This window comes from Anguilla anguilla, chromosome 8, assembly GCF_013347855.1.
Source record: "Anguilla anguilla isolate fAngAng1 chromosome 8, fAngAng1.pri, whole genome shotgun sequence".
Taxonomy (NCBI): Eukaryota; Metazoa; Chordata; class Actinopteri; order Anguilliformes; family Anguillidae; genus Anguilla; species Anguilla anguilla.
The window spans coordinates 39024919-39050405 of NC_049208.1; the positions used below are offsets into that span (position 1 = coordinate 39024919).

At 37.6% G+C, this 25487-nt stretch overlaps 1 protein-coding gene across 2 annotated transcripts in view; it reads left to right on the forward strand.

Moving 5' to 3' along the window:
- Positions 1-25487, forward strand: part of calcr (calcitonin receptor) — a 71605-nt gene that overhangs the window by 26296 nt on the left and 19822 nt on the right. The window contains exons 2-11 of one of the 2 annotated variants that reach the window (XM_035430693.1): positions 5918-5997; positions 8953-9018; positions 12973-13135; positions 13566-13673; positions 15485-15588; positions 15899-16058; positions 18599-18709; positions 18985-19097; positions 20703-20794; positions 24295-24421. In XM_035430693.1, the coding sequence (XP_035286584.1) occupies positions 8974-9018; positions 12973-13135; positions 13566-13673; positions 15485-15588; positions 15899-16058; positions 18599-18709; positions 18985-19097; positions 20703-20794; positions 24295-24421 (1023 nt within the window). In that variant the 5' untranslated portion in view covers positions 5918-5997; positions 8953-8973. The remainder of the gene's footprint in view (positions 1-5917; positions 5998-8952; positions 9019-12972; positions 13136-13565; positions 13674-15484; positions 15589-15898; positions 16059-18598; positions 18710-18984; positions 19098-20702; positions 20795-24294; positions 24422-25487) is intronic. The other variant, XM_035430692.1, reaches the window with a different exon arrangement.

Sequence of the window (25487 nt, forward strand, 5' to 3'; positions counted from 1 at the left end):
CCTGCTATGGTAAGTTAAACACACTTGAAATCATTTTCTCAGTTAATGAATTTTTTTAGGTTAACTTTTATTCAGCCGCAAGGTATATGTTTCCTGACTTTCAGAATGTAGAACGTGTGATGGGGTTCTCCCCACAAAAGGCACTTGATTGAAATTTCTGCACTTATTTTATTTGCTGATTCAAATAAGATTATATATTTTATATTTAAAATGCTACACCTGACTTTGGATCTGAGCTGAAGTGGCTCCGCAGGATAAAAAGCCCCATACTTTTTGAGTCACAAAGCAGAGTTATAAAAAGAGCTATCATCCCTGGAGTGGTTACACGCCGTTCGCTTCCCTCAGCGGCGAAAACAGGCCAGCCTCGTAAAACCGAGGCTCTTTTGAGGAAGATGTCGATGGCCGTGCGTGTAAAAAAAAGAAATTGAGCTTTTATGTTTCAGCTGGCTTTTGATTACACTCGGGTTTTTTTTTTTTTCTTCTTCCTTTCACGTTTGACATCCACGTGCTCTTTGTCTCTTTCGACATTGGATATATGTTGCCTGCGACTCGCGGAACAGCTGCGACACATGTGGATTCACCGCTCGGGCGTCTCATCCCAGGGAGACAGATTAGTTGCAAATATGACCTGTCACAATAAAGGGGGGCCATTTGGACCGGACTTATAAGACCATGAATCACTCGCCGGGTCGGTGTTGGGCAGAGGAGTTAACGTGGAGTGCGGGGTCCTTCTCAACTCTGTCCCACATCTGCTGGGAATGCAGTGGAATGGAAAGAGCATTAATAAGAGTGTCAGGCTGAGGGGGCGGGTCGGGTTTAACTCAAGCAATCCACTGATTGAACTCGCAGGTGAGTAAGGGATGCAATTCTGTGCAGGCTGTGGCAACAGAAAATGAGTCTGAGCGGGGAAATCCAAAGCAGGGAAACCCTTATTTTCTGGTTATCTGGTGGTAGTTATCGTGGCGGGTCATGAATCTCCAACATGTTTTTAACAAGGATTGCATCACCAGTCGTATTGGATTTCATTGCACTGAACTGCACAACAATAAAATGTTCTCTTTGTTATTTTAGATCTGTAGTGAAACAGTTCACATGTTGTTAAAGTGCAGATGCTCTACTTTTATCAAAGGTTATTTTTTAAATACTTTTTGGTTCCACCATGTTGAAATTACAGCATTCTTTAAACATAGCCCCCCATTTAAAGGCATCATAATGTTTGGGAAATATTAATGTTATGTAAATGAAAGTATTCATGTTTCATACTTTATTGCATATCCTTTGCATGCAATGACTGCTTAAAGTCTGGGACCCATAGACACCACCATGTGCTGAGTATCTTCTCTGGTGAGGCTCTGCCAGGCCTGTATAGCAGCCATCTTCAGCTCTTGCTTGTTTTGGGGGCTAGTTTCTTTACGGTAAATCTTCAGCGTATGAAACACACGTTCAATCGGATACAGATCTGGTGAATTTTCCCGTTTTCGGCTTTAAAAAACTCTTAAGTTGATTTAGTACAATGTTTGGGGTCGTTGTCTTGCTGTAGGATGAAGTGCCGTCCAATGAGTTTGGAGGAATTTGCTTGAACTTGAGCAGATGAGATGCTTCTATACACAAAATTCATTCTGCTGCTGCTATCAGCAGTTACTATATCAGTTAGCATGTACCTGTGGCAGCAATAATGCCCAAACCAACTCCCCCCCACCACCCTGTTTTACAGATGAGGGAGGGTGCTTTGGATCTTTGGTAGTTCTTTTTTTTCCAGAACTCTTTTAGATACTTCTTAGTAAACTGTAACCTTGTCACTCTGTTTTTGCGGCTAAGTGGTTTTCATCTTGAGGCGCAGCCTCTGTAGTTCTGTTTGTGTCATCACTGACACATCCACGCCTGCATCCTTAAAGAGTGTTTCTGATCTGTCAGATAGGTGTTTGGGGATTTTTCTGTTTTGGTGAGAATTCTGCAGGCATCAACTGTAGAGGTCTTTCTTAGCCTACCAGGCGCTTTGTGATATCTGAGCTCACCAGTGCTGTCTTTCTTCTCAATGCTGTTCCAAACAGTCGATTTAGGTAAGCCTAAGGTTTGGAATTGATACTGAAAGCTCTCTTATACCTGCACTAAGAAAGCACTGCTTTCTAATCAGAACCGCTTGTGAACCCATTTGTCCCAAACATTATGGTGCCCTGAAATGGACAAGAAGTGCTGTGCTTTCTACATGGTGAAATCCCAATGTATAAAAATACCCTTTAATAAAATCTGAGAATCTGCACTTTAACCACATGTGAATTGATTACAGATATAAAATTGCGGAGTACAGAGCCAAATCAAGAAAAAATGTGTCTTTGTCCCAAATGTTATGGAGCTCACTGTTTAACTGTTTACGAGAGAGAGAGAGAGAGAGAGAGAGAGAGAGAGAGGCAGAGACAGCGAGAGGGAGAGCTAATATAACATTTTGCCAGATTGCAGCAATGGTTTTTTCCCATAATATCATAACCCTCCATACTGCAGAAAAATAGGCAACCTGTGAAACTCATTTACATTCATGTAGCAGGGATCAACTATGTCTCTCAACCGAGGAGGTCTGTGGTGACATTTGTGGAGAGGTATCTGTCAGCACATGATTTGTGCTGAGAGATGTATTTGGCTACAGAGAGAGGAGCCAAATGACCAACAGGGGTAATTGACAGGCTTGCCCAGGGTGCTTTCACATACAGACCTCTGGAGTGCTTTCAAATAATTGCATTGTCTTTCAAGAGCATGGTCCAGGTCGTGGATGGCATACATTTGGAATGGCTCCAGCGGGAATCCAAAGGGGGATACTATAGAGCTACACATTACCAGGGAGTTCTTCCCATCTCATTAACATGTAAAATAGATCCTTTATTATATTGACGCACACTCAAAAAAAAAAAAAAAAATGTTAAAAGCGGTACAGTTCATATTATTTAATTAATTTAATTTTTCATGTTTTATGCACTCAAAAAAATGAAAAAGTCGTACAGTTCATGTGATGTTTATTTTTTTTCTGTTTATATTAAGTTTTAATATTTGGATTTGGATAAATATTTCCATCAATTCCTATGCGTGGATTGACTGGGTAAAGCTCTTAGCTGTTGGGTCTAGGTCCTTCATGACGTCATGAAGGACCTGGTGTAATGAAGATGAATGTTTTAGGTTTTAGTCTCATTGCATATCTCCTCCCATAGTTTGAGGAAAATAAAAGTATTCTGTCCCACTAAAACAGCCTCTTTTAATCTGAGTGAAACATTCCTGAAACACTTTGCCATAGAAAATTGTTGTCTGCGTTATCAGAATAGATGGCTTGTAAAATGAAGTTCAGGTACTTTACAGGGACGACCATTTCTTGTTTTTTTTTTCGTTTATCTACGCTTACAACGGTATGGGAATTAGCATATTATTACTAACACTCATAAAGTCTAACAGTGGAGATTGTAAGAACGATACATCTTCTAATTTATCTACAGTAGCATTAAACAACTAATAATTATTTTGTTAAATTTAACAATAAACTTATTAATCATACTAGATGGTAGTAGGTCTTTCATACTATTATTAGGATAATAAAGAAAGAAAAGCTGAGACATTAACATTAATCGTCTGATTTTTAAAATGAAACTATATAACGGTCTCATCATAAAGTGTATTTTAATCAACTTGGCAACAATTAAACAACATAATGTTCTTATCAAGTGTCTTTTCTAACCTTAGGCTATATATTAAAATAGGCTATATATTAATGTTAACTGCAAGAAGGAGTCATCTGCCTATGAAAAGTGCAGAAAATTCACCTGATTTAAAGCATGAACGGGGAAATATTGAAAAGTTGGGTGTAGACTATTGCTAATTGTGCAGTTTAGGTTGCGTGTGAGTGAATGGTGTGTGCCCTGTGACGGATTGGCAACTTCGAATTTGCTAATGGACAGTTGATGCATGCAATACTAAGTATTTGTAACAGGGGTGTGGATATGACGATCTTTGATCTGTCGTGAATGATTAAAATCTATCCACGATCTGCCTTCATGGAGAGATCGGACGTCTTGTGGTTCCGAGTTACTGTACATTCTGTCAGAACAGTTGCGCTGACAAAGCATTCTAACACTATCCCATCGCTAACAAACGTCAACACACCAATGAACCAATAGCATCATACATGGCAGGCAGTACCTTTAAAATGCAATACTGGATTCGATACCGGTTTACTTGATTGGAATTCTTTTCTAATTCCCCTCTAACTTGTAAACGTACCGCAGCATGGCTGACGCTAGTTATGTTTACATGGAGCCTCATATTCCATGTCTATTCGGATTTTACAACACACTCATAATAAAATTGTCTCATGTCACCACCTCAATCAGAACAGACTATCCCATTCAGATTCAAATTTAATTCGGTTTGAAAGGGGTGGAGTAAACCTTTTGATGATCAAATCAATAGGAGAATATTACTGATGCAAATGTTGAAACTGTCTGCAGAAGCGAATTCTTCATGAATCTTTCTCTCACTTCGCTGAGCACCGTGATGCCATTCCATATATTAATTTAGACAAAAAAATGCATTTATGCATGATTTATGGTCTAGTCATAGCCTATTTCAGAGTCTCGTCTCACTATTCATTTCTCGCTATTCAAGTCTCGCTATTAATTTCATTCTCAAGTAAAAGCCGCATTATTTGAAACTGGTTTACTGATTAGAAACGCTGATTTTTGGCTGTTAATGTTTTGCAGAATTGCACTTGACTGCTGGTTACATTTTGAAATGGGTGGTCTTATTATCCGTTATTCTTTCACTTGTATTTTAAATACTTGAATATTACAGCCAATGTTTGTTTTATTTTAGATCTATATTTTCTTATAATGGTATAAATAGAGTATTGTATAGTTTCATTGTACTGTTCAGAAAAACAGTTGCAAAAAGTCTTAGAAAAGCGGTCTGAAAAAAAAAACACTGTGATTTATAGCATGAATTATGTGATCTATATATCCTGAAAAAAATGTTATATGATATCTTGGCTGTATCACCAACCCCATTTTAACAATTGAAAGTTACATTTAGTCAGTCTGATGAAGTCACACACAATTAATCAGTTGAAGCCACATATACTTAATAATATTGCATGCAACCGCTGTCCATAATTTTATTAAAAGAGATGAGGAATAATAAATAAAATAAGCCTAATTTATGCTCATATTTGTTATTACTAATCATTTATGAACATGACATATTATGAACATTAAAATCTATAGTACTGTATAATTTACAAACCATTTGGTTTTGCATAGTACTGTACCAATTAAGTCAATTCAGTTCCAGCAATAAGGACAAACCTGTAAATTACTAAAAGTTTGCTTTCCTGATTTGTGCTTGTCTAATGATTTTTCAAATAAGGTATACCTAATATATGAACAATAGTGAATTACTCTTTCTATGAACTGGCACTTACACGAAGCATTTTCACAAAACATGCATTGCATATTGAATTGTGATAAAAACCATTACAAAAATTACTGTAGCAGAACTTGGCCTTGCGTGTGTACATTTTTATCTGGATTATTCTGGTCTATGCATTTCCGGAGACACTGGAAACATTGCCAGTGACTGGTTTCTTTTTGGAGACCCTGACATTATTGGCAGCAATAATGTGAATGCCTCACCGGGCAATTAACACCAAGCACTCACAATTAACACTGAGCATTTTACTGTGTACCATATCTTATATATTCTACCCTTCGTAAAATATTGACAATGGCTAATATTTATTTTATTGCTTTGAAGTGGCTCTGCATTGTAAATTCTGCAGTGAGTGCTCTTTGCTGTCATGTTCGTAAAACATCCTGTTTTCTTCATCTTTATAGGCAATAACATAAAAATAAAACATACTTTAATGGCAGGTTGCTTCATCTTTCAGTTACACAGCAGCCAGTCAGTGCCGTGGTCTCTCCAATCAAGATAAGAACTTTGGTTTCTCCAGATTTGGATTTTCAATAGGTGTGTCCCCTCTCCTTACATTTTCTGTCAGTTTAGGAGAGGAAGCTTTGATACTTTACCCTCTGCAGTCCACCTGCTCAGCTGCAACAATGTTTGGGAAGAGCCAGTGTTAGGGTTTCATGGGGTGCAAAGATGCACCACTTGACACGCGGTAAGCTGCAAACTGTGTGATGTACTATTGCACTGTGTTTAATGTATTTATAGCACTATCAATGTTTTCAATGGAAATTACAGCAAGAGCAAAGGGCCCCCTCTAGACCGTTCCTGATCATAAGAAGTTTGTAATTAAGGACGTCTTTCTGAATGAGCACTCATTGCTGTTGACAGCCACAGAGATGGAAATTCTTCTTCAGCACATAGCAGTCCTCCTCTATGATATATCGTATAGCGTGCTGGCCTCTACAAAAACATTGTTCTCAGATTTTTCCCGGTGGAAAGGGGAATTAGTCTTAAACAGGTATGATACAAAAGTGTATTTTTCTACCAAATGCTTCTTTAGCAGCAGTGAACTAAATTTAGGTTCTATAAGCGTAGTTGTTAGTAGCATGATCACATTTCTCTAGCAGAACCATGGCGTGCATTTAACACATCTCAAAAATGAGGTGAGTAGCTGTACGAGCATCCCACCATGATAGCAGTTTCTTCCCAGAGCTCACATCACATATGAGATGAGAGTGAGGGATAGGAATATATTCAGCCAATTAATCTAGGAAACGGTGGTACGGTGAGATTTAGGGATTGGGAATTTGGCCAGAGCTGTGGGAAGCCCTCTACTGTGCTTTGGGATATTTAATAACCACAGTGAGTCAAGACCTGGGTTTGGTGACGGACTACACCACCTGTGGCATAATGTCACAGCACTTCAGTATTCTGCTCCTCACTAGCTCATTACCACTTCCATTAAATATTAACCAAGCCTGTCTCCGCTTAGCATATAAGGCAGAACAGATAGATACAGATCTTAAGATTCTATACATGTATTCCATTTATCTTGATGACATATTTTTCATAGTGGATTTGTCTAGATTCCACCATTATCTCGACAAATCCATTTGTAAAGATCGCGGTCTGGGATGCAGTCAGGATAATTCCTTTGTTCTTTGGTCTGGCTGCAGCTTTATATCCCCATTTGCTGTAACTGCTTGCAATTTGTGTGTTGGTTCCGCAAATAGAGAGTGTAAATATGGATGAACGATCATTTGTCTTTACCCAAAAATTGTCAGAATTATAGGGGGTAGCCGAGCCAAAAGAGCTCTACCAGGAACCAATAAACAGACAGAGACAGAAAATGAGTGGCAGGTGGGAGGTAGACTGTGATATAAATAGCCAGTGGTGAAAAAGACTATGTTCTGGACCAAAAAAGCACCCAGCCCAATCCGCTGCAGATGGTTCCCAGATGTCTGGGTGCTCAGGCTTTCCAGGATGTTTTGGAGCATTCCTTACCTGTTCCTGGTCCTGATGTGTGTATACTGTGATCCAGACTCCCTCTGTGTGGTGGACATGGCAGTCATCTCTCTGATGACCAGCTGGATTTTCCCATACCACTAGCAGCTTTCAAAGAATTCAGGCTGGCACAGAAACCGTGAGACAACATTTACTGGGTGGTTCAGCCAAACCTGCTCCATATATGGATTTGTTGAGACTGGCAGCATAGACAAACGTGTCTCACTAGGTTGTGTCATAGTCCAGTCGCTCGCTGAGGAACCTCTGCTGTTGACCGTGCCTGATGTTTGGCTGTTGTTGAGGTGAGGAGACTCTGAGGTGGTTGTGGCTCAAATACCCTCACTCTAAAACAGTCGTTAAACACCATCAGGACAGAAGCTATTTCAGTTCAAATGACACATACTTGACAGAATCTGAACTGTCCTTCATTGAGTTTTTGAGTTTCAGTGAGTTTTTGTTTGGTTTTATATTGACCCCTAGAAAAGTACTTGCTGTACAACAGCTAATGGGGATATACAAACAAATAAACAAACTGAAAAAGACTGAAATCAGTTGAAATGTCTTTTCCAATTTTTCTTCTTTGTGTGGCCCTTGTTATTAGGCCCATTGTGTTTGAACCATCATCTCCATTTGAGGCTGACTGACATTTAGCATGTGACTTCCTTGTTTCTTACTGTGCCCTTGCTACCTATAATCTCCAGCTTTTAATGGGACTTATGTCCTTAGACCAAACTGTATCCTACAGTGGCCAGAGGCAGGAACTCATAAGAATGTAAATTCAGTTTCATAAAAATTTTAATTATTTGAAAGAACCCCCAATGGCTATCCGTGGCTGCTAGTTCTAAACATTTCCTATGTTAAAGTTCATGTAAGATGAATTTCAGAGAGGATTTCTTTCAGCTAGTGCCGCAAATTTGACACTTATTGTGGTCATTGTTCCCCTTGACAAATTTTGGGTGACCAACTCTTTTTTTTTTTTTGGTCCGGCCTGTGGTGAGAATAAATTCACCGGCACAATGTGAGATCCTTTTACTGTCAAGCATTAAACTTATTGAGTATTTGAAATTCAAGAGACGGAGCTTCAGTTTCAGAGTTGAAGGGGCCAATGGTCCCCTGGCTTTCTTTTGTGTTTAGTCATGTGTTCTGTCGCTTGTTGAGACTGTAGTGCTATGCGAATGTAAACTGGCAAAAAGCAATTTGAGTTTCACAGAGAAACAAACAGCTTCTAAAAGTCAAATTTCAAGGCTAAAGAGATATGTGGGAATTGTAATTCATTTTACCATGGAATGTAGTTTGATCTCAGAATGATAAATTATGATGCCCCCCACTGTACAATAATACAGACAAACAAACCTGCTGTGTGTCCCCAGCAGAAATGATCTGATGTTCATTTGGAATCTGGTGTCTAAGCTGTATTATGGGTTATGCTTTATGATCCATATGCTGTATTAATAAATATAAATAAAATTTTTATAGGTCTTAAAAGCATAGTGACTCTGTTTTCTTTTTCAGATTACCTCAGGATCAGTCAAAATGGAATTAAAAAATGTGCCCTGGTTTCTGATATCATTAATGCTGGTAAGTCTACTGCGTTAAATGGTATTTTGTTTACTGTATTTTGTAATCTAATATCTTGGTTTTGTGTGGTGTGCATAATGCACATTAACAATAGTACAGTGTGGAAATTAGCTGTATCTGTTATAATTTAATAAACCTCAAAGATGCTGTGTTACAGTATACGCAACTCTATCAGAGAGACGCACTCAACTCTGTCTTGGCTTTGCCAGAAAGCTGCTAAAGTCCAACTTCAGAGACTGGCTACCCCCCCTCAGGGAGGAGCTCACAGGTCGCCAGACAAGGAACTCAAACAAACTAGCCATCCCAAGATGTCGAACTGAGAGATACAGGAGATCACCAATCCCCTATATGTGCAGACTCCTAAACGGTCAAACGACATTTTATTCTGCATGGTCAAAACACGTTGAGGGAAAAAAAAGATGTATATGATGTCGTCCACTGAGCCGTTAATGAGTTCAGTTTGGCAATTAAAAGCATGGTTGAGCTGGAAAAAGGCTGAAGGTCTCTCAGCCATAAGATGGGTGGATGATGCAGGTTTAGTTCAAGTCAGTAGCTTGCAGCCACAAAGTTTGAAATGAACTTCCAGCCAGAATTCTGCCCACTAGCAGGAGGTCCCGTTTTTTTAGCAGCAGACTACTGAACAGAACAGAAATATCTAACATGTCAGTGGCTATTGCAAGCATTCCATGCTTTTTAGAAGTAGCCTATTATTTTCAATACAACTAAATTCAATTTAATAATGTATTTGAGTGCTAGTTGGCTAATGAATTAGTTTATGCATTGAGAAATTCATTAAATTAATGATTCCTCGACTAAAATGATTAAATTATCGTGGCACTTGCCTATGTTCTACAAATACGTCTGAACAATGGAAAAACTGAGAAAGCCTTTTTTTGTCAGCTGTCAGTCCAAGCATCATTGTAAACCAACAGAAAAGGGTCCAAATGAAAGGGTCTAAGCACATCAACCTTCACAAGCACTTTCCCATGATACTGTCTTGCGTATGTTAGAAAAAGAATGCATAACAATAGCTTGGATTTAATTAACAGGAGTTTTCAGCCTTAAGTCTGGTGTAAATGCTAAATGTTTTTGTGATGAAAAGAGAAATGCTTGTATTTATTGTCATGTCAAAGCTGTCAAATGTGGCAAGGGCAAATGCTGATTGAACTGATACGAGTGTGTATAGTGTGATGTGATGTGTGACCATGTTGTGTTTATTCTCACTGCATAAAAAAATGTCTTTAATGTTTAATGTTTTAATGTCATGCAATACTCTTTTTTTGCATGTTGTTAATAATAGAAAATTGTATTAAATGCAATTTAATTAAATATATGTTACATATGCAATTGTCGAACAAGGGATTTGTAGGAATTTATTCAACGTGCTTACTAGTCAGGTGTATAAAAATGTATTTTACTGAGATTCTTTTTTAACAAAAGGATGATGATTCAACTTGATCAGGAGTCAACTAAAAAAGAAAAATAACCCAAATGGAATCCTTTTGTTTTTAACACTGGATGATTTTTACCTGTAGGCTGAAATGCGTGGTGGCCTAGTGGTCGTATGTATGACGTCATTTACTTCAATGCTTGGAGTGACATCATATGTACGGCTGCTAAACTGCTACATGAGACATCGGTATTCCGTTCTTGGAGTCAAAATTGTGAAATTAACAGAGGAAAGACTGTTGTTGTGTGTCATTTTGAATGCATAAAATGTCAAGTAAGAATTGTGTGCCATCAGGAAAATAAAAAGTGCACACTGATCTAGTGATTGTGTATATGTATATATATATATATATATATATATACATATATATGTATATGTATATGAAAGCCAAGGCACTGCTCCTTATTCACACAATCTGAAGTGTGAGTACTGATCTACAGTCAGCTTCAGTCTTTTCATTTGAATAAGGTCAGAAAGACAAGTGTTCCTGGTCACTGACCCCAGATCAGCACTCACACTGCGAAGCTTTGTGAATATGGGCCAGTGCTTATGAAAAGGACCTTCGGGGGATTCTCTCTGGAGCTATTGTATTGATGCTAATGTTGATATTAATGTGAAATGAAAAATTAGGGGGTAAAAAATGCTATTTGCTCACCCAGTGTAATTTGAATCTTCATTTCCTCCACATGAGTTTGAAAAGGGCAGTATCTTTGTCGGCTTTGGGAAGATTTTAAAGCAGCTCCATCAATAGCAAAATACTTGATATTTTAAAAAAGAGCTTCTTCAAAGCAGTACACCTTTATGAGTAAAAAGTGCAATATTACTCATTTATATTTTGAAGGCACATTGACTGAATTCATTTATTAATCTAGTTATTGTGAATAATTTTTGTATTAAATAATGACAGATGTGTTCATATACTTTCATTGTTACCTTTTGGTGCTATTTATCAAGCATCACATAACTGTGAATGAGACTTAAGTCATTTAAGTGGAGGTAATGCAAGTCATTACTGTGCACAGCTTTAATACAGAGCACATTAACTTGGTTAAGGCCGTGGAAATCTAGTTTTTGAAAACCCACAGAGCAGGTGAAGGGTTTTTTGATGAAAATGATAACATCCAGCAAGAATGTACTCTAAATGGACACTCAGAGGGTTTGTCTGTGAGCCATAGGATGAAAGAAATACTGGCAAATTTACGAGCCAGTTAAGCCGGTGCCATAAATAATGTCGGTCCTGCAATATTGTGTATGTGTGTGCTGCAGCTAGCTTCTCCGCTCAGGAAAAAAGTTTCCTTGGACTTATCACTCTAAAAAGGATTTACATTGTTATGTTGATCTGAGTGGCTTGTTCTACTGCCAGAAATAGATTTTCTGTGTTTAAATCCTGCCGTTAAATGTGCACACAGCTGTGCAGCCATGAGCAAGAGAGTTAGAGTGCCCGATTGAAGAAATGAGTGAAAATTGAAAGCTCAAAAGCTGAAATGGATGATATATATAATGTGCTGAAATGCAAAATATGCATACAAAAATTTTGTGCCTGAGACACTTTTTTTTTTAAATTCAAATAACAATGAACAAAATAGAATGTGTTTCTGGTTCACCTATTGAAAATAATTGCATGCACTGCATATAAAAATAAACATAGGAAATCAGTAACATGGCTTATGTGAAATTTAAGTAAAGAACATCATTTACCACCTAAGAGAATTACTGCAAATTCTTTTTGTAACAGATGTGAAGGTATTCTGAAACATGTCATCAGTATTGTGATTATTAGTACAATATATCCTCTTTTGATTGTTTTACACCTTTGAAATATGTTTGTACTCTAATTAAGTGCACTTATATAGCTTCTGGAAGTGCTAAATTCTATAACTTGACACTTAATCTAAACAGTTATTCAATAATAAATAAATAAATGCTCAAGTTGGTTGCATGCTATTCCCAGAGCATTGACTATGCTTTACTCTTGCTCATTGTGTTATTTCCGTTTCTGTATCTATTTGCCTTTTAATTTCTTATGATTTACACTTATATGTCCTGCCTTCATGGCCTTTCTGGTTACACTGGATAAGAGTGTCTGGTAAATAAATAAATAAGAATTCTAATAATGAGGCTGGGTTTTTGATTGTACATGCTAATCAAAGCAATGAAACACTGCTTTGAATGAAACCCAATGAATGAAAATAATAACTTGTATAGTATTCAATTCAAATTGTCAGTATTTGTTCTGTTTCTTTCTTTGGTTCTATTTGGTTTGGCCCTTGTGTGCTACTAAAACGTATCCCTGACTTACATTTGATAGCATTATAAAATTAAACAAAGGCGTTGTGTCTCATAAAACACTGAGAAATTAGTTAATAACGTTTTTAACAAAACATAGAGCATCGTGTGAAGGTCATTATACATTACTTCCGCGGGTTTAGCAGGGTCCAGTACACATAATGAGGCTATGATTAGACATCTTTTTTGTGGAAAATAAAGTGACTTTACTTTTACAGGGCGGATATACTCATGGGGCATCAGACACTAAAACGGAAGCCAGCGTAGAACCCTTTCTCAACCCTTTACTGACTCAGATGGAGGGAGACAGACAAAACTTGCCAGACGGTCTGAATAAATGCATCGAAAAAATCAACAGAGCTCAGCCCTACAACAAAACAGGTAAATGACTGATGGTTGAGATAAATGAATTGCTTAATTACATTTTAAATATGTTCATAATGAACCCAAGTAAAATGTAACAGAATTTATTGTCAAAATATGGTTGCAGAAGAGGGCATTTTATCATATTACATGGGATTCACAAAAAAAGTCTGTCAAAGCCAGATATAAGTAACAGACTCTTTATCAGTTAAGACATGTTCAGGCATGTAACATGTAAAGAATTATACTTTAATCCTGTGCATGGGTGACGGGAGTTGTAGATAGAGCTTAATTTTGGGGCGTGGGGGAGAATGGCTAGGGGTGGCTTGATATTGATTAGATGATGGTTGATTTTTATTAAGACACTTATTAAATTTAGTGTTGGATATATTGATATGTATTTAACATGGAAAACGTATAACCATGGTTACTTTTACATTTGGTAAAGGTCCATACTGTAATTGGACATGGGATGGATGGTTCTGTTGGGACGACACCCCAGCAGGGACCTTCGCTAGTCAGAACTGCCCTGACTATGCCGGATTTGACCCTACTGGTGAGATATCTTAAAAAATGGGTGCATCATTGGGTACATCAGTAAGATTTATGAGAGTCCTGTCAATTATTGTGAGAAAACAGTACAATTATCTGCACCAGAATAATTTACAGATTCTAAAGCAAAGTGGTTAAATCATGAACCATTTTCTATTTTTAACTGAAAAAAGGTGATTAGTGAAGCTGGTCAGATTTATTTAGAGGTCCAAACAATTTGTTAACTTCCAGAGAAACATTAGCAGCATAATGTTTGGGACAAATGGCTTCTCAGGTGTTTCTGATTAGACAAGTGCGTTCAAATGCTGCCGTAGTGCAAGTTTACGAGAGCTTTCTGTATCTAGTCTTTATTCCAGGCTTTGGAGTCTGTTATTGGCATCTGTCGATATGAGGACCAGAGCTGTGCCAATGAAAGTCAAGGAATTCCATTATGAGAAAGAATACAAATGCTGTCAGAAACAAAGGCCAATCTTAGGCTTACAAAAATCAACTGTTTGCAACATCATTAAGAAGAAAATAGCACTGGTGAGCTCAAGACCTGGTAGACTAAGATAGACAGTTAATGACTGAAACATTTGTGCCATAATGGGAAAAAAAACCCAACATAAACCGGTCCAACAGATCAGAAACACTCTTCTGGAGGTAGGCATGGATGCCTCAGTGACTACTATCTGTAGATTTCAAGCACAGAACCACAGAGGCAAACCACTAGTTAGCCACAGAAAACATGATGGCCAGGTTACAGCTTGCCAAGAAGTACCTAAAAGAGTTCTGGAAAAGGTTGTGTAGACAGATGAGACCAACATTCACTTTTATCAGAGTGATAGCAAAAGCAAAGTACAGAGGCTAAAAGGAACTGCCCAAGATCAAAAGCAACCCCCTCATCTATGAAACATGGTGGTGGGGGTGTTATGGTTTATGCACGTATGGCTGCCACCGGTACTGGCTCACTTGTCATCATTGATGCTGTAACTGCTGATAGCAGCAGCAGAATTAATATTGAAAGCGTACAGAAACATTTTATCTGCTCTAAACTTCAAGCAAATGGCTCCAAACTCATTGGCCGGTGCTTAATCCTACAGCAAGACAATGATCCAAAACATACTGCTAAAGCAACAAAGGAGGTTTTCAAAGGCAAAAACTGGAATATTCTGGACTGGCCAAGTCAGTCACTGGCAAAGCATCACCAGAGAAGATACACAACACACGGTGATGTCTATGGGATACAGACTATGGGTTTCGGATGAAAGCTGAGAATGGGCACTTTAATACTTATGAATTGTTTGATTACAAACGTATAATTGTGGAGTGCAGAGCCAAACCAAGGAAAATATGTCTTTGTACCAAACATTATGGAGCTCACTATATACATATGCTGTGTGTGTGTGTGTGGTATGAGAGAGAAGAGACAGAGAAAACTCCATCTCTTCTCTTTCACACCACAGACTATCACACACACACACACACACAGAACTATACAAGAACCATAAGAAGAATTTATTGAAAGAATGCCCAGAGCCACTGTTTTGAATGCTGTCCACTTCTGAGTCAGCTGTCCAAGGAGATTTGTTCTTAATTATCTTCAATGATATGATGTATCACACTGTCTTTTTTGTGTTATTTTCCATATTTCCAACATCGAATATAAAAACATCTATAAAATGTTGTATGAAAGCACAATCCAGAAAAATCCTAAAACCATATGAGGAATCTTGAAATGAAATACATGTGCAGTGTGGTGAAGCTGCTTTTTACAGGAATGCTTGCCAGTGTTACTATCATGAGTCTTAATAAGTTGAATACATTTCTTTACAGAAAAAGTGACTAAATATTGTGACGAAGCAGGCAATTGGCTTCAACATTCTGCCTTTAATGTAACCTGGTCCAACTGTATTGTCATCTCCAAGGATAAATTAAAGGTAACTGAATTATTCGTTGTTATTGATGCATTAAGTGGCCATTATTGAGGCACACGGTGCATGCACGTTTTGTGCATCATTGCTGAGAACCTAATTTGTGTTTGTTTATGTGTGTAAATGGGTGACTACCATCCATAACCTTCAAAAACATATTTAATACTGTGTCACTTTTGCACATAGACATGAATAATTTTTGCAAACTACACTAAATAACATTGTGTGATAACTTACATATTCCTTTGCCTATATCAAGCTGAATAAATGAGAAATGTTGCGTAGCAGCTGAATATTTCCCTGATTTCCCCCACAGACAGTGACTCACAGTTCTTCTGAAGCCATCGCTGAACCCACAATTGAAGCACTCGTCAGTCCTGTTGTCACGCAGAAGGCCGAGGAAAGGAAAAAGATTATTGACGGTCAATATAAATGCTTTGAAAAAATGAACAGAGATCCGCCTTACAACAAAACAGGTAAGCTAGTGTTTGTGTTCTTCTCAGTTGCACCACAGGCCATTCAAGTAAATAGCATTTTATAGCAGGTAGATTATTGGGATTAAACATTTGTGAGTGAGAGATTATCATAATGAAATCCCAATATGGTCACAAATCAGAAACACTGTATTCCCTGTTGTCGTTTTCTGCCTGTTGTAGCTATGGGATCTGCGACCAAAACGATCTAAACATAGTGAATTTACTGAGCTGCAATTCCCGTTTTATGAGAATAACATTTCCTATGAAATCCCTCTCGTGAAAGTTATTGATCTTGTTATTGTGTCCTTAAATTAAATGTCTGCAAACTGTCTGTATGGGTGGCAATAATATCAATTAATTTATTTTACTGTGTGAATGAAAATGGAGTGAATTGTAAACGTGTCGCAATTCAGTGGAATCAAAGGCCGAATAAAGATTGCATGAAGCTCAAGCACCACTTCAGCTTCAGCACTGCTTCCAGCCAAATGTGAATATCTCTCTGCGCACACGGAGGTGGAAGCACTCAGTCACAGCAGTGGGCCAACAGCGTTTGTTCAGTTCTTGAATTAAACTTTGTTCCCAGAAATTGGATAAATGTTTGTCTCTAGCAGTTGTGTTGTTTTAATGAAATTGTGCAAACCTGGAAGGTCACAGCTGGGAGTGAGTGACTTGTAGACAGCACTCACCCACGCCAGTGGCCTCGCAGGTCTTTCAGCTTTATTGAAGCCTTACATTTGGGCTTCCGGGGACAACCGTGTCTTACAGTACATGCCCCCACCCTTGGTTTTGCCCCACCTTCGGGAGCGTACGTCCTGCTGGCCACCTGCAGCTAAGCTTTTCTCAAAATGAATGAAAGTACTGCCTGTACACGTCATCCGTGTTAACAATTTAATGCTTTCCCTGTTTACAAACATACATGACTCAGTGTAGACTGCATTCACAGGGACCTTGCATTCACCTCAATAAAAAGAAGTTTGTTGAGATGTGTTGCGCAGTTCATTGCGTGTTTGACTCTTGAGATATTCCCCCCCCCGGTGTTGGCAGTAGTTTGATCCCTCCCGTGGCACCTCCTGAGCTGTCGTTCCCTTCACTGTCTGTTACCCTCAATGCTTTCTCCCTGTCAGAATAATGCAAAAACACAAAAGGAGGGCAGGCCTGCCTGCTCTCCTTTAAAAAACAGATCTCTATTGCTTACATTTCTCTAACCCTGTGGTGCATATGGACACCGTAGCATGTCCATTCTCGTCTTAACGTTTCCGAGTATGGACACATGGGTTTGTGTTAAATATCCATAAGCGAACATTCCGAAAGATAACGTGATATTTGCTATTTATGCTAACTGGTGAGCCAGCTTAATAAACATTGTAATGGCTAAAACCTTCTTCTCTGTACAGGGTCTCTTTATGGGTTGTGTGAAAGAGATTTACTCTGTCTTTCGTTCTCAGCTGAAAAATGCAGTCCAATTTTTCAAGATCTCAGCCTGAGTGATTTCTTATATTTAAATCAGCAATACATCACACAGTTGATATAATCAATTCAGGGAAACAACTGCAGACTGAGCACAGTCCGTCTTAATTTAAGTTTATCTATGTGACAAGAATGGTTAAAAAAAAATTCATTCGTGCTTTGTGAATGAAACGGTCACGGTTAACAGGTTAGCTTCCCATCTGCTACAAAAACGAATGCTATCTTTAATCACATGAGAAAGAAAATCTCTCTCACTAAGTACCAACTAACAGAACCTCCTCAGCAAAAGGTTACTATTTAAGCATTTCGCTAAAGGCTCCATGCATTATCTTTACGTGGGTTGTAGATAAACCTGTTATATGGCTCTGGCTCATAAAGTCACAATGCTGGCCTAGGGTTACAGAGCCGAAAGCCCTGGATTCAATCAACATGCAGTCACAGCTTTGACCCACAGTTCAACTGAAGAGCTGAATAGTTTGTTTGAATCGAGGGATCACTGGAAATAAAATAACGTTTATTTGGAAACGTAGATTTACGGGAAAATGTCTTTGCGGAAGGGTTAAAAAAAAACCTCCCTAGGATGGTGAATTTGCTGTTCATGCTTCATAAATCCTACCAGCTTACTGATTACAGTTTGGTTCCATAGATTAGTTTTCTGTTTGTTTTTACAAATCTCTATAACTTCCGGTACGAATGTGCACTTTGGGAAATCAGAGAGAAACTGCAAGAAATCTGAGAGACTTATTTCTTGCACTGCATCTGAAATTTGTATTTAAATAGTAACTCGCAATAACGTGCTTGTGTCTTTTTGTTTCCACAGTGTGTGTGTGTGTGTGTGTGTGTGTGTGTGTGTGTGTCAGAGGTACAATGCACTTTTGAATGAGGAACAGTCATTCACTCACACTGTAACTCTTCTTTCATAGCATTAAAGGTATGATGATATAATGGGATGTAGTTACATAAGTTTCTGGTTGTGTGTCATACAGCATATGCGATCGATACAGTATATATGGTATTGTGATGTTTGCTTATGACTATAATGTTTGATTTTGGTTATTTTTGCGTTCCTTAAGGTCCATACTGTAATCGGACCTGGGACGGATGGCTATGTTGGGACGACACGCCAGCAGGGACGTACGCGTACCAGAACTGCCCCAATTACTTTGCTGATTTTGACTCCACGGGTGAGGGTTGCCATCTACTTTCAATGACCCTTGGATGTTTATTTAGCGAAGTATTTAATGCATCAGCTGCTATAACGCATTTCTGCTGAGCTAATTTCAGTCTGATTGCAGTCAGCTTTGTTCTCAAATTTGAGTTTCAAATTTCAGCAACTGTTACTTTTACATGAATTTAAATGAATGAAAACTGTTGTGTATTTTTTTTTAAGTAATTTTTGCTTACATGTGCTGGATAACTGGATCTGAATCGGGCTCATCTTGAATTTTTTTTGTTTCAGAAAAAGCCACTAAATATTGTGATGAATCAGGTAATTGGTTCCGACACCCTGAGACTAACAGAACATGGTCCAACTACACACTCTGCACTGCCTACACGCCAGACAAATTAAAGGTAAGGCATTTCAGAATGACTCTTGCCCAAAACCACATATTCATTTCTTATAGAACATATTTTCTAGCTTATTTTCCTACTTATTTGAAGAACCATCCATCAATTGCAACATCCAAAATAGCACTCTTGTGCTCCACAATGGGTGTCGGTAGTCCCTGTTTCACTCCGCAGTCCACCAGCTGAGCCGCGCAGTCGTCCTTACGCAGCCGGGTGCAAGATGACTGCAGGTGCGTACTCCACCACAGGGGTCACTGTTGCAAAATAAAGAGGAGAGAATCCACTCTGCCTGAGTGCTGCTGCGGGTAATTATGCACCCGTCCTGCAAGGCTGCTGGCCAAAGTCAGCGCAGGAGTGAATTCTGGGATGCAGGAGGCATGCACTGAGAGCAAGTGACTTAGCTGGGTATCACCACCCAACGGCCCCATACATTTTCAGTTTATGACATGTTCTCTGTATCTGTGGGTCACGTGGCTATAAATATATATATATATATTAAAGGATACTGATGAAATAGGGTGACACACAGTTGCCGATTGCAGCGCCTAGGGTCTGGGACGGTTCACTTGGTTAGAGACGTCCGTGGACTGCATGCTAAAGCCACATATGAACGGTCTTCCTCTTCACTCTGTGTGAGCTGTCTGCAGTGTGACAAGAAGCAGATGGCGACACAACATGTTTCAGAGGAGAACTGTGGATGTCTACCCGCTCCCAAATTGGTAGTGGGGTTCGCTCATGAATGCAGTTGCGGTTGAAGACGATTGTGGGGATCCTGTGTGGGGATCCCTGGATCAGAAAAGGTTGGAAACCCCTGTTATATGAACATTTAAATTGGAATAGCATATTCAGACATGCTTAATTCAATGCATTTGGTTCCCTGAGCCCCTTGGGAAGGTCATGTTGTTATTGTATGATTATCTCATGTTGAGTTGATCTCAGTTACCCTAAATTTGTTGCAGATGTTGAAATGGAAATTCTCATTAAACTGTAAAATAGCTGATTATGTGTTTATGAGTAATACAATGGACAGGCGCATGGCTGTGGCCCAACTTGAGAAAGCATAGGCACATTTTTTCATTAAAATGCAAATGCAATCTGCACATTGTGGCACATCATTTATAGTTACATGACATGCAGATACAGAGCACATGTCATAAACTGAAAATGTATGGGGCCGTTGGGTGGTGATACCCCGCTAAGTCACTTGCCTCAGGGCATACCTCCTGCATCCCAGAATTCACTCCTGCGCTGACTTTGGCCAGCAGCCTTGCAGGGCTGGTGCATAATTCAGGCAGAGCGGATACTCTCCTCCTTATTTTGCAACAGTGACCCCTGTGGTGGAGTACGCACCTACAGTCTGCTTGCACCCGGCTGCGTAAATACGACTGCACGGCTCAGCTGGTGGACTGCGGAGTGAAACAGGGGCTGGCTACACCCATTGTGGAAGACATGCGTGCTATTTTGGCAGTGTTCTGAATGACAGAGGATGTTGCAGTAATGGGATGGGTCTTTAAATAAGTTATAAAAGTCATTACATGTTTTGTATGTTACAAAAATGTCAGAAAAATTGAGAATGTATTCTAAATAAAGGTAATGTGTGTGTTACAGATGGCATACATACTCTACTATATGGCCATTGTGGGCCATGCTTTGTCCATTGCATCCCTGCTGATTTCTCTGGCGATATTCTTTTACTTCAGGTAACTGAGGATTTTTACCTTTTTGTATCCAAAATGTTGCTTAAGTGTTATGGAAAATGGTATGATAAAAAAGTACCAGACAATATTACAAATCTGACACTCTCATTCCAGAAGAAAACCAATAAACTAAGCAAGAAACAGAATATTGTGCAATAGTGTAGTTTTAAACATGGTACCATTTTTTTTTTTATTACTTATTGTTTTGTATATTTGTAGCCATACTGTTGGCATATACTGTATGTCAGTTGAATGCACAGTACTTTGAACTTGAAATGCATATGAATGTTTGGAAAAATAATTGGCCTGTTGTGTTATGTATGAATGTCACAAAATTATGGAAATAATTCCAAATTTTGATTAGTACTTGCACTGTGCCTTACTCATTTTCTGCTTGTCAAGATTCCTTATTAAATTTGTATGTGCAATTTGATTTAAATTGACATTTTGATTGCAAATGTGTGCCTGAGTTCACATCATTGATTGGATGATGATATTACATTGTTACGCTCAGTGTATGTTTGTATACCGGCTTTAATCTCCTAAATTACCAATACACTGTACAGAGAACTACTTTATGATTATTAATTGGGCTCTTTGAGAAAAGGTTTGAATCTTAAGCAAGCTGCCTCGTGGTGAGTACATGTTGTTTGAAGAACAGTAGACATATACAGGACTGTAGCAGTCAAAAATCTGTGCTGATACACCTTGATGGAGAGCAGGCAGGTGTTAGTGTCAGGGCTGATCAATTTAATTTTGTGTCTTTTGAGGCTTTCAGCAAAAGCAAACATTTCATTTAAAATCTACTTTTTTGATTGATTGTATATAATTTGATTTGACAAAAAATATGAAGTAGAATCAAGCTTTAAAGAACATTTATCCTCATTTTCAAATATTCTGTATGCAAAATATTTCATATTTAATAGAAATGTCAGGCAGGCAACCTAAAAGCTGTCTGTAAGATTGGATTAATTTAGATAAATAGCCTAAATCAATATAGCTGCAATTCACATTGTCCTTCATTTTAAATAATAGCAATTAACTATTAACAGAGCATGTGTAGATCAGGACTTGATGAACTGAGCAAAAAGTTCAAAGTAATGGCTGCTTGTATTTCATGTCAATAAATGATTACAATCTTTGAGGATTAAATCTGGTCCAAATGCAATTTTGATTGGCGTACCATTAATACTTAGGTACAGATATTACAGATATAGGATTACAATTTTTAAATTTACGATAAATAGTGGCCGATGTGAAAAACAAAAATGCATCTTATACTATTATAAATGAGTAGATATAATATCTGCCCTCTGTGTTCTAAGCCTGTTCTATTCAATTTCCCTTTAATCACTATTGTAAGCTGTCTACAAATAGGAAGTGCTTTCATGTGTACTCTTTTTGCACTTTAACAAGGCACGTCATTAAATTCAGCTAGCAGGACTGAACTGAAAATTACCATGAATATATTGCTATCAGTAATGCAAGTTTGGCACATCAAAATTGCGCTTTATCAAATTTGTGTTAAATATGAAAAAATAAATTTGAAAATAACTCAGGGCAAAACCTTGTAAGGATGTTACAAACTAAATATCAGTAATCTTGGAAATGAGCATAACAAGATAGGACAAAAAAAGTCATATTACAATAATGAATATTTTTAAATAAAAGCTGAGAATGTGCACTTCAACCATATGTGCATTGTCTGATTACAATTCATAAATAGTGGAGTACAGAACCAAATCAATAAGATTTGCAGCTTTTATTAAAGGGTATTTTCACCATGTAGAAATGACAGCGCTTTTTATACATAGACCCCTCCCCCATTTCAGGGTGCCATAATTTTTGTGGGGGTGGGGTGGGGGGGGGGGGGGTTACGTATAAAAATGACATTTATTTCTGCATGGGAAACCATGTAATAAAATACCCTTAAATAAAAGAAGATGATCTGCTCTTTAACCACATATGAATCATTTGATTAAAAAGTATGTAAGTATGGACACTATATTATTTCTTGGCTTTAATTACTATACATAATTAAAGCCAAGAAATGACCATATTTCAAAGAGCATATTTTATTATCACAGTGAGGTATTTATATCCTGATCTCTTTAAATGTCAAAGACTCAATGTTGCGTTATTGCTTCCAGATGTGAAGTTTACAGTGGTATTTGGACCTGTAATATCCTTTTATTTATGGTAGCTAGGAGTATCAGGTAAAAATATTCTAGATAGAATTTTTCCAGTGTTATCCCAGTCATCTTGCTTAGATATTTTGTCTATTCTCAGAGTCTGGGTATGTTTGTTTGAGAGAATCTCGGAAAGACAGCATGCAAGTGTTGTTCAAAACTTCACACAAATGCTTTACTTATTTATGAGAAGATTTCAGAACATTCGGTGCTTGTGATTTGCACCAGTAAGATTGTCCTTGCATTCTCGCATTTTAAATTTCAGGCCTACTTTAATGTTATTTAAGTTTTACCCTGCAGATGGAATCCAAACCATTACATACAAAATTACATTCAAAGTCAGAGAGATTACAGTATTCAAGCCTTATAGATTGTAGTTTATTCCAGACAAATTAATATGTCAAAAAAACAAAAAAATGCAGTTCCACAAGTCTTGTCAATATGTGTTACAGTTGTCCTCACTGTCATACAAGATTACTTTTTCAGCATTTACATGTAAATAGTCATATTCCCCACTGCTTAGTAAATCTAGTCCTTAGATTAGTTGCTAGATTAGTAACCTGCACATGGTCTGAACAGAGATGCAAACTAATTGGGATTTAGAGCTTAAGTGTAATTATACATTTACAGTTCCAAAAGTTTCTATTAGTATGAGGTGAACTACTTTTGAACCATGTAACAACACAGCAAACTGATTCTTCCATATCCCATACCCTTTAAACTAAGTTTAGGAAGATGTTTTGCTTATACTTTACAAATACTTTTGCTGTGCAAATTATTTGTGTTGTTCCATGGTACTTAATAAATAAAATGCACATGGGTATCCACAAGTGTCTCTCGGATTTAATGATGGATTCATTATCAAATCAATGATGACAAATTACATTTGAAAATTATTTAAGTTTAAAGTATTGTTTTAGAATTCTTTATGCTACTGTGTTATGTTTAGAATATGTACAATAAAAAATTAAGTATATTGTAGTATATTTTCTACTTTTTCTATCTTTATTTTGTATGACTAACAGCTTGATTACTTTCCCAGATCAAATAGTGCAGTAATTTAATTAAGTTTAATTATGGTTGATGATAGTTTACCAAAATAGAACTTATTCATTATTATGTGGGCAAATGGTCGCAATGAGCTTAACAATCAAGTTTCCGAGTGCGTTTGTCATCTTCAAAGCCAGAGCTTGTATCAAAATATTCCATTTTAAAACATACACAGATACGTATGATATTAGCATGTGTTATTTGCCGTAGGGGCTACAGTGGTCTCATATGTTCACCCCATTCTGAATTGTCTCTGTGTTCCAGGAGCCTTAGTTGTCAAAGGATTACACTGCACAAGAATTTGTTTTGCTCCTATGTACTGAACTCCGCTTTTACCATTGTGAACCTCATTGCCGTTGTGAACAACCCTAAAGTTGTGGAAAAAAACCCTGTAAGTATAATTTCAAAGTTTTATTTTTATCTTCAAAAGTCTTTTTTGTCATGTTTACATGAAAACCAAATTGTAATCTGATATGCTTCAGTGTAACATTATTGCCATCTTGTCATATTTATATAGTTATGGTATATTTGTGTTATAGTTATATTTCTGGTAAGTGCAAGTTAACATTCGTAATATATAAATATAGACCATTTTAAACAATGAAATGTGAAAAAAATACAATTTATTAAATTACTATATGTAAGACTTTTCTTCAGAGGATTCTTGTTTTAAGGGCAGTTTCTTCAGGAAAACTCAAGTTTTCCAAACATGTTTTTCTCTTGTAACAATAGCATCATTCATGAAGGAATAAGAAGAAAAAGCAATTCATTTTCACATTATAGATTCTCTGAAGGCTTCTAATTTTTAAGTCTCAGTGCACACCAGCACCAATATTCTGGCAGCACAAGCTGTACCTGAACTTTCCTCAAGCTCAATGTCAGTGTGAGCTTTACTCAGCCTGCAGCTGAAATACATTATCCCATGGATTAGCCGCCAGGAAATGATGATATTGTGATGTTAATGTCTTAAAACAAAGTACTGACTAAAAGTGATGATACTGTCATGTTCATATATTAAAAATTACCGACTACTTGAAATCAGGTTTGATCATATTGACATTGAAATATCCAGGATTTGGTGGGAAGTTTTAATAGATAAAAAAAAGATCATTCTGTGATGAGCTTTAACAAAGTGTGATATTCAGAGAAAACCTGGCTTTGCAAACCAGAAATCCTTTGAGCCGTTTTTACGATGTTGCAATTTTAACCGAATAAGCAATGATTATGAAAACTGTTGCTGTTTCTTCCTTGGATTAGTATTTCACATTGATAACATGAAATGAAAACAGTTGAAATCCTACTGCTATTATTAATAAACTATTCACAGACACAGTGGCGGGCAGTTGTTTGCCTGTCATTTAAATTTTTCAGACAGATGCTCACTTCTCCCTACAGCCCTACATTGTCATATGAGAAATGTACCTATGGTAGAAATCAATACTAAGCAGTGGCAACAA